The sequence below is a fragment of the Dreissena polymorpha genome, chromosome 3 (assembly GCF_020536995.1).
Source record: "Dreissena polymorpha isolate Duluth1 chromosome 3, UMN_Dpol_1.0, whole genome shotgun sequence".
Classification (NCBI taxonomy): domain Eukaryota; kingdom Metazoa; phylum Mollusca; class Bivalvia; order Myida; family Dreissenidae; genus Dreissena; species Dreissena polymorpha.
In genome coordinates this window covers 9,190,707-9,206,289 of record NC_068357.1, presented here as the reverse complement: position 1 = coordinate 9,206,289, position 15,583 = coordinate 9,190,707, and the positions used below count along the sequence as shown (strand labels likewise).

General features: G+C 36.2%; 1 protein-coding gene across 5 annotated transcripts in view; it reads right to left on the bottom strand.

Moving 5' to 3' along the window:
* LOC127872882 (arf-GAP with SH3 domain, ANK repeat and PH domain-containing protein 1-like) overlaps positions 1 to 15,583 on the bottom strand; it is a 78,130-nt gene that overhangs the window by 11,218 nt on the left and 51,329 nt on the right. For 3 of the 5 annotated variants that reach the window (XR_008045825.1, XM_052416347.1, XM_052416349.1), the window contains 4 exons: positions 7,777 to 7,917; positions 6,330 to 6,485; positions 5,296 to 5,382; positions 1,244 to 1,308 (listed from right to left, as the gene is read on the bottom strand). Coding sequence is in view for 4 of the 5 variants with exons in the window: in XM_052416347.1 (XP_052272307.1) it covers positions 1,244 to 1,308; positions 5,296 to 5,382; positions 6,330 to 6,485; positions 7,777 to 7,917 (449 nt within the window). In the remaining variant the exon portion in view is untranslated. Of the gene's footprint in view, positions 1 to 1,243; positions 1,309 to 5,295; positions 5,383 to 6,329; positions 6,486 to 7,776; positions 7,918 to 12,402; positions 12,424 to 15,583 lie in introns of all 5 variants that reach the window. The other 2 variants (XM_052416348.1, XM_052416350.1) reach the window with 2 other exon arrangements.

The following is a 15,583-nucleotide window of genomic DNA, read 5'->3' as shown; positions in this document are numbered from 1 at the left end:
AGGAGTCCTGACTGAGGAACATGACAAAAAACTGTTTGTTATTTGGTGCAGATGATGCAGTGAAATTATTTAGGTTTAACCCTTACCACAAAGATACGTATTTTTATGCATTTGTAAACACTTAGAAAGTTAAATTTAATTAAAAACCTTTCTTACTAGATTCAAGTTTTAAAGACTTAATTTACAACCCTTAGATACTGATGAGCAGCAAACAGCATAAAACCTGAACAGGCTGTTCTGGTTTTATGCTGTTTGCACATAGCCATTTCACTTTGTTTTCGAGGTGGAAAGAGTTAAATATGTGACTAATAATTTATGAAAAGAAGGAGAAAGACAGCTCTAAATGTTTGTCCAATGTCCTTCTGTCCCAAAAGTTGTCTGTAGTATAAACAACAAACAATTCATTTTAAATTGTGATTTGCGTTTTGAGTCAATCTAAAGAACCATTTGCCACATTTTACAATTTACGTTTTCTTTTTAAAAAGGCAATACCAATTAAAAATGCCTAGGCATTCACAAATTAAACATGTTATTTTAAAGGATAAAATATTATTATAATGTGCATAGGTTATATGCAATAACAGAAACTTAAATACATGTATTAAAAGTAAACACAATTTTTCCTCTATACACTAATTACATTTTAAATTTGTGTTAAAACATCCATGCAAGCAAATGAGGCTTGCCTTGGCAAAACAGGCTTTGATGCCTATGGGTGTTGGGTCATCCAAGATAAGCCTGTTTAGTCTGCACAGGCTAATCTAGGCTAACACTTTACGCATAGGGAGGATTTTTGTTCGGAACAGACTTCCTTAAAAAAACAACAAGATATGTGTTTGTCAGAAACAGTATGTCCCCTTTTGTGCCGCTTTGAAGCTATATATATTTGACCTTTGACCTTGAGACCTTAACCTTTCCCCACTCAAAATGTGCAGCTCCATGAAATACACATGCATGCGAAATATCAAGTTGCTATCTTCAATATTGCAAATGATATTGCAAATGTTAAAGTTGGCGCAAACAAACAAAACACACAAACAAACCAACAGACAGGGCAAAAACAATATGTCCCCCACTATAGTGATAGGGGACATAAAAATTTGCTAAAAGCGAAAGAGTCCTGTAATATCAGCCTGTGCAAACAGGACAGGCAACTCTTGGATGACACTTTACCCACGTGCATGAAACCCCCTTTTTTCAGAGCTAGGCTCAACTATACATGAAAGGGGAGGAGAGGGCCTACCTTTCTAGGGGCTGGTACAGGAGGCGGAGCCTCAGGAACTTCAATATGATTGGTCTTGAGCTGCTCTGAAAAAGAGATTGACAGGTACATATTAACCTATAACCATTAAGATACACATTTTAACGCTGTTTGTAGTACTTAGAATATTAAATTAAATGTAATGCCTTTCTTACTAGAGTCAAGTTTTATCATTTGCAACCCAAAGATACTGATGAGCAGCAAACGCATAAAACCTGAACAGACTGCGAGTTAATCTGGTTTTATACTGTTTACAGCAGCTAATTTCACTTTGCTTCGGAGCGGGAAAGGGTTTAGAATAACCCTTTGCATGCTGGGAAATTTGTAGTCTGCTAAAATGTCGTCTGCTGAATTTCTAAAATTAGCATTTTCTTCGATTTTTTTTTCAAAGAATACTATCAGAATAGCAACCAGTTTGGATCCTGATGAGACTCCACGTTCTGTGGCATCTCATCTGGATCCAAACTGTTTGCAAAGGCCTTTAAAATTCGGTTCCAGCGCTGAAAGGGATAAGGAAACAGCACTGTCTTCTAAAATCCTTCAGTTCTTATGTAAAAAATATTGAATATTGGTTTCTAAAAACAGACCATACAACAGCCTTTTTCAATGAAAAAGACAATTTCATGTAGTCAGTATTTGCATGTTTACCATATTTGTTGGTTATTAAAATCACAATATTGTGAAATTTCTAGGTTGGTATATGCAGCCACAATGAATGTTACTTAGAAATTGTTAGGTCAGAATTTGCACAAATTTACTTGGTTTAAAAATACGTTTTTAGTGATATTAGTAGAAACTGGATGTTGTGGCTTTTGGTAGCACTTTCACAGAAGCTTAAAACATAAATTCATCACAAACACAATAAAATAACTAAGAGGTTCTGTGAAATTCAAACAAATTCTTAAAATACTTGTTTGCAGTTATGATTTTGGTCATTTTCCACATTATTTTAGTCATACAATAAAGCTTCAAGAACTAACAAGCAATATGGTCCCTACCCGTGAAACTCCACTATTTTCAGTTAAACCAAGAATATCAGTGAAACTGATGGATGCTCCCCGATGATGCGCTTTGTCAATCTATGTGTTAATAACCACCTAAAAAAATCTATTATTAGCCTCTGTGACCTTGACCCAAGTGACCTCAAACCTCATCAAAAGGTAGAGGTCCATGCAAGGTACCTACATGCCAAATATGAAAGAGATCGGTAAAGTATTGAAAGTGCTATGAGAAACTGTAACAAAAGTGTGAAGGAAAAATCTATTATTAGCCTCTGTGGCCTTGACCCCAGTGACCTCAAACCTCATCAAAAGGAAGAGGTCCATGCAAGGTACCTACATGCCAAATATGAAAGAGATTGATAAAGTATTGAAGGTACTATGAAAAACTGAAGAAAAAAAGTGTGACAGAAAATTCTATTATTAGCCTCGGTGACCTTGACCCCAGTGACCTCAAACCTCATCAAAAGCTAGAGGTCCATGCAAGGAACCTACATGCCAAATATGAAAGAGATTGGTAAGGTATTGAAGGTGATATGAGAAACGGTAACAAAAGTGTGACGGAAAAACTATATTATTGTTAGCCTCGGTGACCTTGACCTTGACCGAGTGACCTCAAACCTCATCAAAAAGTAGAGTTCAATGCAAGGTACCTACATGCCAAATATGAAAGAGATCGGTAAAGTATTGAAGGTGCTATGAGAAACTGTAAACAAAGTATAATGGAAAAAGTATATTATTAGCCTCGGTGACCTTGACCTTGACCCCAGTGACCTCAAACCTCATCAAAAGGTAGAGGTCCATGCAAGGTACCTACATGCCAAATATGAAAGAGATCAGTAAAGTATTGAAGGTGCTATGAGAAACGGTAACAAAAGTGCGACGGAAAAAGTATATTATTATTAGCCTCGGTGACCTTGCCCTGACCCAGTGACCGCGAACCTCATCAAAAGGTAGAGGTCAATGCAAGGTACCTACATGCCAAATATGAAAGAGATCAGTAAAGTATTGAAGGTTAGTGTTTTTCCCAGGCCATTTTAGCGTGGTGAAAAGCCACGCCGCCCTCCCGGATTGCCACTCTGCCCTTTTCAAAGGCAAATTTCGCCACTCGCCCTTTTTTTCAAAGGCAAATTTCGCCACGCGCCCTTATTGATAACATCTTTATTGCCTTTCTTGGTCAGCAAAATCAGCTTCCTTGATTGTCTGTGACGTTCTGACTGTGCTTGATATACTCGAGAGACGTCAACGTCTAATCGACTACATTAATCGAGTAGATTTAATCTATAACTGTGCTCGATTTATAGGTAGTTGACTGCTCCAAAGCTGTGAATTAGTCATGCGTGAATAACCCTGTGTCAGTATCAATCGATAATACTGCTATGTTGTACCAAGCGCACTATTCGGTCCGCACTGTGTACTCCTCCACAATAAATCATAAAATCATTACTTCGGAGACTTTTGATGAAAAACTCGATGTTATTCTCGAGGCAATTGTGCATTGCATGCATTATTCAGTTATATCAAAACATATTTTTTTACGCATAATTACATTTGAAATCACAAACAAATTTATTCTTTATCGTTTTTGTCTTTAAGATAATTAGATCTAATTATCAAAATAATTACTGAGACCTATACTAATTTAACAAAATGCGAATTGCGTATACGATTTAACGTTGCTATGCGCACCTGTCGCTTACATCATTTGACATTTTTTCAACATGGCGGACTATAAAGAATTAAATTGTGAATCGGCAAAAATGGCAGATAACGTCGTAAACGATCGAATTAACGATGGAGATTATACATTAAGTAGGAATTGATGAAATGTCTGTGATAATCAACGATGCATAAAAATGTTTTAGATAGCAACAACATTATTTATTTATTTGTAATCTACTGGGTGGATGTATGTCATGGAAACGAGTGTTTGCATATTGTTAGTGATCAATTTACTCGCAATGTTATTTTAAACATCTGTCAAGATTATTGTTAGAAAATGGGATAAGACAAACATGGTTTCATTTATATGTTAGTGGATTTGTGTATAATCAGATTCATATGCATATATTGCTTTATTATGTTTGTTGTGCTGTACAGTTTATTGAAACAGCATGGAACTTTAATGTACATTGCAAGGTAAATATATTAATATAAATCATAGTAAGTTAAATACATCTATTACCAATAAATGTGCTTGTTTATATGTTATTTTTTCCACAACTGCTGCTAATGCGATTACATGTTTCCCCGTAATTCAGGTATTCCGGGAAACGTTTTGCCCTTTTTTGCCTAAACTGCGCGCTTAAATGCCCTTTTTGAAAGTAATGCGCCACGCTTTTTTGCCCTCCTGGGAAAAACACTAAAGGTGCTATGAGAAACGGTAACAAAAGTGTGACGGAAAAAGTATATTATTATTAGCCTCGCTGACCTTGACATTGACCCAGTGACATCAAACCTCATCAAAAGGTAGAGGTCAATGCAAGGTACCTACATGCCAAATATGAAAGAGATCTGTAAAGTATTGAAGGTGCTATGAGAAACAGTAACAAAAGTGTGACGGAAAATGTATATTATTATTAGCCTCGGTGACCTTGACCCAGTGACCTCAAACCTCATCAAAAGGTAGAGGTCAATGCAAGGTACCTACATGCCAAATATGAAAGAGATCGGTAAAGTATTGAAGGTGCTATGAGAAACAGTAACAAAAATGTGACGGAAGGAAATACGGAAGGAACTTAAAACTGGCAACTATATGCTCCCCGAAAATTTTCGGGGAGCATAAAAATAAATATTTGTTGCCATTGCAACCAGAATACTTGATGTAGGAACAAAATGAAATGACGTGCATAATGTCCTTATTGCCATCTGTCCATGTTTTAAGTTTCATGAAAAAAAATATGAAGAACTTTTATAAGTATCACAGGAACCAAAAAAAAGTGACAGACTGACGGACAGACTGACAGACATAGCGCAAACCATAAGTCCCCTCCAGTTTCACCAGTGAGGGACAATAAACAAGCAACAAGCAAGTACCATCTCCCCCTGACGTGGCCCTGGGTCTAGGGGGAATCAAGGGCTTGTCTGCAGTGTCAGCATTAAACTTGGCAATGCCATGGGGATCTGAAACAGTCAATGTAACAACTTAAGAGTGTTTTTGTGAAATGACTCAGAGGCAAAATACCAAATAAACAACACCTGACCTATTACTAGTATTTGGTTCACCAAAGATTTTCACTTTAAAAAGACTGAAATAAAACTTACGATAGCTTTATGAGACAAACAAACTTTTGATACCCCACCACCGAGATGGAGGGGTTGGGGATAAGGAACACTGTTTATCAGGTCAATATGTCCAATACATTTAGACATTAAAGTTGTGTTCTGAGAAAACTGGGCATAATGCATGTGCGTAAAGTGTCATCCCAGATTAGCCTGTGCAGTCCGCACAGGCTTATCAGGGACAACACTTTCCAATTTTATGGTATTTTTTGTTTAAAGGAAGTCCAGTTAAGGTATAAAGTGTTGTCCCTGATAAACCTGTGCGGACTGCACAGGCTAATCTGAGACAACACTTTACGCACATGCATTAAGCCCAATTTTCTCAGAACAAGACACATTGATTCATTAAACTCTGCTTAAATGTTTAGGCCTATATGCATAATATATAAGCCAGTCATGCTGGATTACATGATTATCCAGAGGTCACAGTTACCTACTGTCTGGAATTTTCACAGTGAAACGATTATCCAGGGCCACAGATACCTACTGTATGGAATTTTCACAGTGAAACGATTATCCAGGGCCACAGATACCTACTGTATGGAATGTTCACAGTGAAACGATTATCCAGGGTAAGAGATACCTACTGTATGGAATGTTCACATTGAAATGATTATCCAGGGTCAGAGATACCTACTGTATGGAATGTTCACAGTGAAACGTTTATCCAGGGTCACAGATACCTACTGTATGGAATGTTCACAGTGAAACGATTATCCAGGGGTCACTGATACCTACTGTATGGAATGTTCACAGTGAAACGATTATCCAGGGTAAGAGATACCTACTGTATGGAATGTTCACAGTGAAACGATTATCCAGTGGTAAAGGTCGCGGGGGAGGTTCCGATGGCGTTCGACGGTGCAGCTTGTAAGGAATCTCATTTTCCGGGTCAGACTTATTGATGGGGTGGGTCGGGACTTGCATTGGAGCCTTAGTCGTTGCTGAAAATTATTCCTTCTATGATAAAGGGGAAACAATTCTGAAAGGGAGGTAGTTGTTTGTCATGTTGCACAAAATGTCAAGGGAGATTACTTTTCTATCCAATGCAACAAGGATTATTTTAAACAATCAACACATTTTACCAGGACTTTTGAAAAGCAAGTTTCAAATTATTTATTAGTACGAAACTTTAAGGAAAAGTTTTGTGAAGCTCATTAATCAAGAGATTTATTTTGTAACCTGGCATAACACCTGGTTCAATAATGACAATGATTATTTTAATTTCCCTTTGAGAAAAGGTATAATTACAGCAACAATTTGAGGGCAGATCTTTTTTTCCTTCTTTGCAAGTGGCCCTGGAAGGACATTTCACAATTTTGATAGGGACAATTCACAAACCTAACAGGGCAGTGAATTTTTACAAAATTGGCCGTTTTTCACAATTTTAACAATTTCACGGCTCGGTTTTTCACAATTTGAAGAAGTTCGCAACTCAATTTTTCACAATTTTGAATAGTTCGCGACTCAATTTTTCACAATTTTGAAAAGTTCACAACTCATTTTTTCACAATTTTGAAAAGTTCACGACTCATTTTTTCACAAAGTGAGGGTGCCAGGGCCGCTTCACAAAGTCCGGAAAAAAAGCCCTCGAGGGGCATGTATATCTACTACCCTTTTGCAATATCTCAGGCAATTGATATACAAGTTTTTAGAAAATGTTGATAAACCATGAAATATTTATCAAATCTCAACATTTGAAGGAAGAATATCGTAAACAATCGCAGGATTATTATTCAAAAACATAATTTATAAAATGTCTGTGCTATAAAGTTCTTAAATATAAAAACCATAACATTAAAAATGAAAAGAAATAGGACAAATCAATTTAAGACAAAAAATGACATTGAGAGTTTGACATTCAAGCTGTATTTTTAGCAAGCAAGCAGAATGTTCCAAAACCCAAGGACTTGCATATCCCTAGCGCGAGAAAGATTCATGCATCAATGTGCCAATTGCATTCATCATTCAAGAAGACTCCCAATAGGTTTCACCACTCAGAAGCCTATTTTCTTACAACATATTACAGCAGAAAGGTTTACTAAATCTCTGTTTCACACTTCATTTGCGTCAACAGCACATCATATAATTTCAATAAAGACAATACATCATGCAGCTGTTTTACCCTTGCTTTCCCATCAATTGTGTATCAATATTTTTCTAAACAGTTCCAGCCAAGGAGCTGCAAGGTGCCTACATTTGTTACCATAACAACTGTCACCCTGGTAATGCTACCTGGTCCCTGATGACTCAGTGAAACAGCTGCAGGGGGTTTCTTCATGGCTCTAGGGGGAAGTGGTGGCTCCGGGGACTTTTCACCTTGATTGGGGGCTGCAGGGAACTGGTGGCTGGAACTACTGTTTATAAGGCCTGGAACTGAACGGGTTGGACCAAAATTATACAGGAACATTTACTGTTCATAAGGCCTGGAACTGAACGCAATGGTCTAAAATTATATCAGACTATGAAAAACTTGTCAAGCTTATCTGACAACAGCAGAAATGTCTGCCTAATCATTATGGCACTGTCAAACACAATATCTGAAACGAAATTAGAAAAAAAGAGCTTTGTTTGTGAAACTCTATGCCCCATACTGTGAAGAGCTTTGTTTGTGAAACTCTATGCCCCATACTGTGAAGAGCTTTGTTTGTGAAACTCTATGCCCCATACTGTGAAGAGCTTTGTTTGTGAAACTCTATGCCCCATACTGTGAAGAGCTTTGTTTGTGAAACTCTATGTGAAACTCTATGTGAAACTCTATGTGAAACTCTATGCCCCATACTGTGCTTTTATGCTGCACAGCAGCTATTTTAGAGACAATTGTAAAGTCCAACGCCCGTTACTTCGTAAAATATTAATGGACCGGAACAAAACTCAAACATAATCTGTAAGGCATTTAAGTAACCTCATACACCCAAAATAAAAGTCAATATATAAAAGCGCTTCAGAAAAAAATCCAGATGTGTTTTTCATGCAAGTCATTTAAGTAAACTCACACACAAAAATCAGGTTAACATTTAAGAAAAAAAGGCCAAGGCTCGTAACTTTGTCACACATCATAAATCAACATGAAACTCAAATTTGATCTATAAGTCATGCAAGTAGACTCACAAAAGTCAGATAAATATGTGAAAAGGTTACCGGTAAGTAAAAACTCTCCATAAACAGATTCCAGACAGTGGGACAGACCGAAAGATGGGACTGACAGTGCGACTGGAATATGACACCCTAACGGGGGGTATAAAAATACAACCAGTCAGGTCTGAGAGATTTATTAAATTACTCTGACAAGATCCTAAATAAATTCAATAGTTTCCATGACATCCAGGCTTGCATAGAGTCTTCAATACTTGCTTACAACATTGTACTTTTTAAAAGCCCCTGATGATGTTTCATTTAAAAGAGTGGGACGTTAAATAGGGACCTCAAAAACAGCATTTGGAGAGAACATTTTCATCAACAATGGTGTTATGGGCCATTAGTTATATGCAACCAAGTATAAAAACACACAATGTCTTCCGCAAAGTGTAAGCGAAAAAATAAAGCTGTATATGAAAATTAAGATAGCTGTAAATGATAATTAAGATGAATAGCTGTTAATGATAATTAAGATTAATAGCTGTAAATGACAAGAGCACCGCATAACGAGTGCCAACACTTGGCTGCGGATGCAGTTTTGAATAAATGAAAGCTTGTCAGATTTTATTTTTTTTAAGAGGTCACAGGTGACCTTGACCTTTGACCTAGTGATAAAAAAATGGGTGTGGAATGTAGAACTCATCAAAAAGCATCTACATATGAAGTTTCAAAGTTGTAGGTGGAAGCACTTTGATTTTAGAGCCAATGTTAAGGTTTTATCATGGCGGACGGCAAGCTGGCTATGACAATCCCGCTTTTTTTTAATTTTATGTTAAGACTGTGGGATATTGACAACCTTTTTTTTTTTTTAAGAGGTCACAGTGACCTTGACCTTTGACCTAGTGACCCAACAAGAGATGTGTTTGTCAGAAACACAATGCCCCCTTCTGCGCCGCATTGAAATAACATTTCTATTTATCATTTGGCAGGTATAGAAATCATTTCCCTTTAATTAAAAGTTATTATTTCCCTTGAATTTTTCCAATCCAGCAATATGCCGAAACGTCAATTAAAGGAGTATAATCAGAGAGTATTTGACAATAAGCAATGCTTAATCAAAACTTATTTCATAAATAGGGATATCGTGACACATGGTGTACAAATGAATGTGCAACCATGCATTACATAAACCCAATTTTTAGGCAAATGTTTAAGAAATATATATCAATAAATATGAGACAAAGAAAATGAAAATATGATACACAATTTAACAAAAAAATGCCTGACAATGACTTAAAACATTAAATCTTTACACACTAAATGTTCATTTACCCATATTTATATTTTTTAAATAAAGAGACTGACAGTCCTCTGAGCTTTAACCCTTTGCATGCTGGGAAATTTGTCGTCTGCTAAAATGTCGCCTGCTGAATTTTTACAATTAGGATTTTCTTCGATTTTTTTCAAAGAATACTATCAGAATAGCAAACAGTTTGGATCCTGATGAGACGCCACGTTCTGTGGCGTCTCATCAGGATCCAAACTGTTTGCAAAGGCCTTCAAAATTCGGTTCCCGCACTGAAAGAGTTAACTTTACTTTTTCTGTAAACGATAATTTAAAGCATGGCTATAGAACATAATATTGAATAACTGTTAACAGACACAACCTTAAACATTCCTGGAAAACTGTTTTGACTTTATCCTAATTTAGTCACATAATTCGCCTCCTTGGTGCAAAAAGGTGACATTGAAATTACATATCACTTGGCACCTTTTTGCACCAATGGGATAAATATGATTGCTGTATGTGACTTTATCCTAATTTAGTCACATAATTCGCCTCCTTGGTGCAAAAAGGTGACATTGAAATTACATATCACTTGGCACCTTTTTGCACCAATGGGATAAATATGATTGCTGCATGTGCCTTTATCCTAATTTAGTCACATAATTCGCCTCCTTGGTGCAAAAAGGTGACATTGAAATTACATATCACTTAAAATGGCACCTTTTTGCACCAATGGGATGAATATGATTGCTGCATGTCTCCTATAACTTTGACAGATGTTTGTTATTACATTCATCTACCACCATTTAATGTAAGCAAGCACCCAACAAATATAAGATAAGTGCCTTTACTTCCTTATATACAAACGATTATTGCACTAATCTACCATCTATAAAAGAGCACACATCCAATATTTGACTTTTTTAACACATTTTAAATGTATGATTTTCTGGAGGTAATGCATGCCATGTATTACTACACTAATAAATGAAACAGCATCTATCAGAGATGTGATTTGTTACACATTTTCATAGTAGTTATCTCCCTTATTAATTATGTATTATTGCTGATGCAAATTTTGTGATTTCAGAATTAGGAATTCAGTGACAAATAGCTTGGATTGTTTGTCCAGCACTCCAACAAGTGAGCTTGAAAGGGTGGTATTTTCAATTACACAACTAGACAAGTAACTGCACACAGGTTACAAATCACATGCTGTTACAAACCGAAATAAAACAAAAACATACCAATATAGGTTAATTATGGCCGATGGTGGTCATTAAAGCAAATAACTTCGATAAAATTACTTCATTGTTGTAAAAAGAAAACTGTTGAACGTTCCCAACACATAATTCCAACTTAGTTTCTTTTGTTTTTCAAGTTTTGCTTGTAAATTCATTTCCGGACCTTTATCCAAAATATGAACATACGTGAACATATCCATTTCAATATAAACAAAAATTCACTACGACAACATGTTCATGCTAAATCAAATAATATGTAACATGTAAACTGGCTCAAAAACTATCGCCTATAACAAGAACCAGCGATTTTTTCCTTCTTTATAAAGTACCGGTAAACGGCACTTTCCTAATTACGAAAAAACTACAAATTTCCCAACTGCTGGCCAAAAAATTCCCAATTTAAGGATTTAAGGTAAAAAAAAAAAAAAAAAAAAAAATTTTTTTGAAAATGCAACATTTTGTTAGTTTCCCTGTGCAGCTCTATGGTTTGAACCTAGGTAAATATAATATTGACAGCTTGAAAACACTTAGTAATCAATTTTAAAGTATTTGGGAGCATAAAATCAAATACACCAATTTCCCAATTTGAGGATTTTCACGACTCAATTTTTCCCAATTGGACCGGTACGGGTACTTTTCCCAATTGGACAAAAAAAATCGCTGCATGAACATACATTAACATTGATGGATGCTCCAAAATGATAAGCTTTGACGATTATTGGGTTCTCTAGGTAAAACATGAATTGTTGTTCAAGGGGCAACAAGTCCCTGCAAACTCAATTGGAGTGGAACAATATAATAAATTTTAGATTCGTATTCACCTTGTTTATGGATTCTGCATATAAAGACTCATACATTGCCAATCATTACCCCCCCCCCCCCACCCCCCGCCTTCCTGTAATTTGTCATAGAAACTTGACATTCATTAGGGAATGACTTATAAATAATCAAAGGGCAATAACTCCCTAAAAAATGATTGAAATGGACCAACTTGGTAAGGATGCCCATGTCCACGTTATAAGGATACTGTATATCAAGTTTCATCAAATTCAGATCACAAATGTCTGAGGCTCTCGTGGAAACAAAAACAACATGATCAAAGGGAAATAATTCCCTGAAAAATCATCTGACCAGAACAAACAAAGAAAGATGATTAATACAATGGAGATCTCACACTAAAATAACAAATAAATTATGAATGATGCAAGCAAAAAAAAGACACCAACAACATCTGCAACAATAGTTTCTTACCATTCAAATACTCTCCAAATTCTGTAAGAAAAAGGCAATAAATAATTGTGAAACAAGAGATGTGTTTGTCAGAAACACAATGCCCCCTATTGCGCCGCATTGAAATAAAATGTCAATATATCATTTGGCAGGTTTAGAAATTATCTCCCTTTTAAAGCTCATTACTTCCTTTGGATTGTTTTCTTTTACTTTTGACCTTGAAGGATGAAACTGACCTTGACCTTTCACCACCCAAAAAAGTGCAGCTTCATGAGATGCACATGCATGCCAAATATCAAGTTGCTATCTTCAATATTGAAAATGTTATGACCAAACTCAAACCAAGGCTAAAGTTTTGGGACACACACAATGAATGAATGACAGACAGGCCAAAAACAATTACCCCTGTCTTTCGATCCGGGGGCATAAAAAAAAAAATTGTATAGTGATATTAACTTACTAAACTTGTCCAATTGTAGGTCAATGTCAAGAGGTCAGGTGATGTGGGTATTTAACCCTTTGCATGCTGGAAAATTTGTCGTCTGCTAAAATGTCGTCTGCTGAATTTATAAAATTAGCATTTTCTGTGTTTTTTTTCAAAGAATACTATCAGAATAGCAAACAGTTTGGATCCAGATGAGACGCCACGTTCTGTGGCGTCTCATCTGGATCCAAACTGTTTGCAAAGGCCTTTAAAATTCGGTTCCCGCACTGAAAGGGTTAAAGACATCATCCATGCAAGTATCAAAACTTTGTAGGAAAAAAACACATCAAGTTGTGATGATCTCAAACTGATGGACAGAGCTGGGACTGGCCAATTGAATTGTTATATGTATAGCTGTATCTGTAGATGCTGATGGTTTACAAAAATAGACCTGATTTATAAATAACAATTTGGTAAAAAAAATAAAAATAACAATATATTAAGAGGGGGTAATCATGTGATAGTCAAGATGGCGACATCCATGCTGAGGTATTTTTGGCCATTTTATTACTCTTTAATATTTACAATATTTTTGTAAATTCAGCTTATTTTCCAGCTATACCAGCAAGACATTTACTAGCATTTATTTCATATTAATATTCGCTCTATATCTTGACTTTACTCGCTGCAAAATTCCTTAGCAGGATAATCCAATTACAGCTCCAGTAACAAAATTCGCAGCGAGAGAAGTCAAGATATAAAGAGAATCTTAACCCTTTCAGTGCGGGAACCGAATTTTAAAGGCCTTTGCAAACAGTTTGGATCCAGATGAGACGCCACAGAACGTGGCGTCTCATCTGGATCCAAACTGTTTGCTATTCGGATAGTATTCTTTGAAAAAAAATGAAGAAAATGCTTATTTTACAAATTCAGCAGTCGAAATTTTAAGATGACAAATTTCCCAGCATGCCAAGCGTTAATACGAAATACATGCTAATCACTTGCTTACTGATAAGGCTGGAAAGTGAGCGTCATTTAAAAAATAACCAAAAGTAATAACGGGTATAAAACAGCAAAAAATACCTATCGCAGCATAGGCGTTGCCATCTTGACTATCACGTGATTAGCCCCTCTGAATATCAGATTTTGTTCAGCTCGTAAACAAATGAAAACGGGTTTACTAGTAGAGTGGTGAATTGGCTAAAGCTAAATATAGATCAACCATAATTTCCATCGTAAGAACCCACTGAATCACTTCTTTATTACCCTGAGAACTGGCTGGTACAATTTCATTTTCACAAATAGTTTTGTGCCACCTTCTCACTAAGATACTCTCTCAATGTAGTTTTGGGAGCCACCATCGTTTGAGTGGATAAAGGTTATATGACAATGCGAACACTGCCCTCACTGCACATGATTAAAAAGCGTTTGATTGGTCACGGACACCAATGACATGCCTTATTCATGACTACAAAATTGTACAAGCCTTATAACCCACAGTGGTATTTGAGCAAACGTGAGTTTGGACAATTCATCATTTAATGTCATGAACAGAAAGTAAAACAAACACCGTAAAACATGAGTCTTCAACCAATATCGATAGTACAGGGTCGGGAAGTGACACATCCCACAAGCAAAAATAAAAGGTTATTTACTACACTGTGCAGGAACCAAATAAATGTCTACTTGTTAATCGTCTTGCATACTCACTAAATTGCACACATCTCATGAAGTCTACAGACAGAACAGCATATCTCAATAAGCACAAGTATTACATTAACCCATTTATGTCTAGTGTCTAGGAAAAAGGCCTTGGCAAACAGCGTAGACCCTGATGAGACGCCGCATGATGCGGTGTCTCATCAGGGCCTGAGCTGTTTGCTTAAAGGAATTTCTGTAAAAAATATTCTAAATATAGAAATAAATCTACTACACATCCCTAAATTTTGGAAATAAATTGATCCAATTTAGAAGGATGTGAGAGTCCACTAGGCATAAATGGGTTAAAGATATCCCACGTTGCACCAAATGCAGAAAAAATCACGAGTCATCTAATATTAGTTCATTTTAAAATGTTCACCTAAAAATGTGAGTAACAAAAAAGCATCTTTTTTATATGTCTAAAGCATTATATTAATGGGACTTGTTCACAGTTTGCTAAACTGACAGTTTACCAACATTTTGTCCCAGTTAAAAAAAATAATATACAGTAACAATGTACGTCAGGGTGTGCAATAAGGATGTAGACTGAAACTGAAAATACATTTTCATCTGTGACTAATCAGCATTTGATATTGAAAACCCTATAAAGCGTTACAAATGTGAAACAGTTCAAGGATTGGAGTGAATCTGTTGTTTTTGTTTCGTTTTGTGACAATCCTTTTGTAAAGAATACAATTTTGAAAGGGACCTTTCCGCAGATTTTGGCATGTATTGAAGTTTGTTTTTATATAAATAAAACAGGAAACCGTCGGAGACGGGTGATGCTTCCCAAAGTTTTTTTTTAACAATATTGCACTATATATTCTGATTAAAGGAAACGTCTTGAGGGCACAGTAGTTGGGGGGGGGGGGGGGGCAATAATTTTTTTATTAAAAATTTCAAAGGGCCATAACTCTGTGAAAAATCATCCGACCAGAACCCGCTGATAATATGCACATCTCCTCTTGGTAGTGAAGCTTCCCATAAAGTTTCATTGAATTCCAGTCATAAGTTGCTGAGAAATAGCCCAGACAAAAATTGTGCACAGACGGACACACGGACGGACAGACGAAGCGC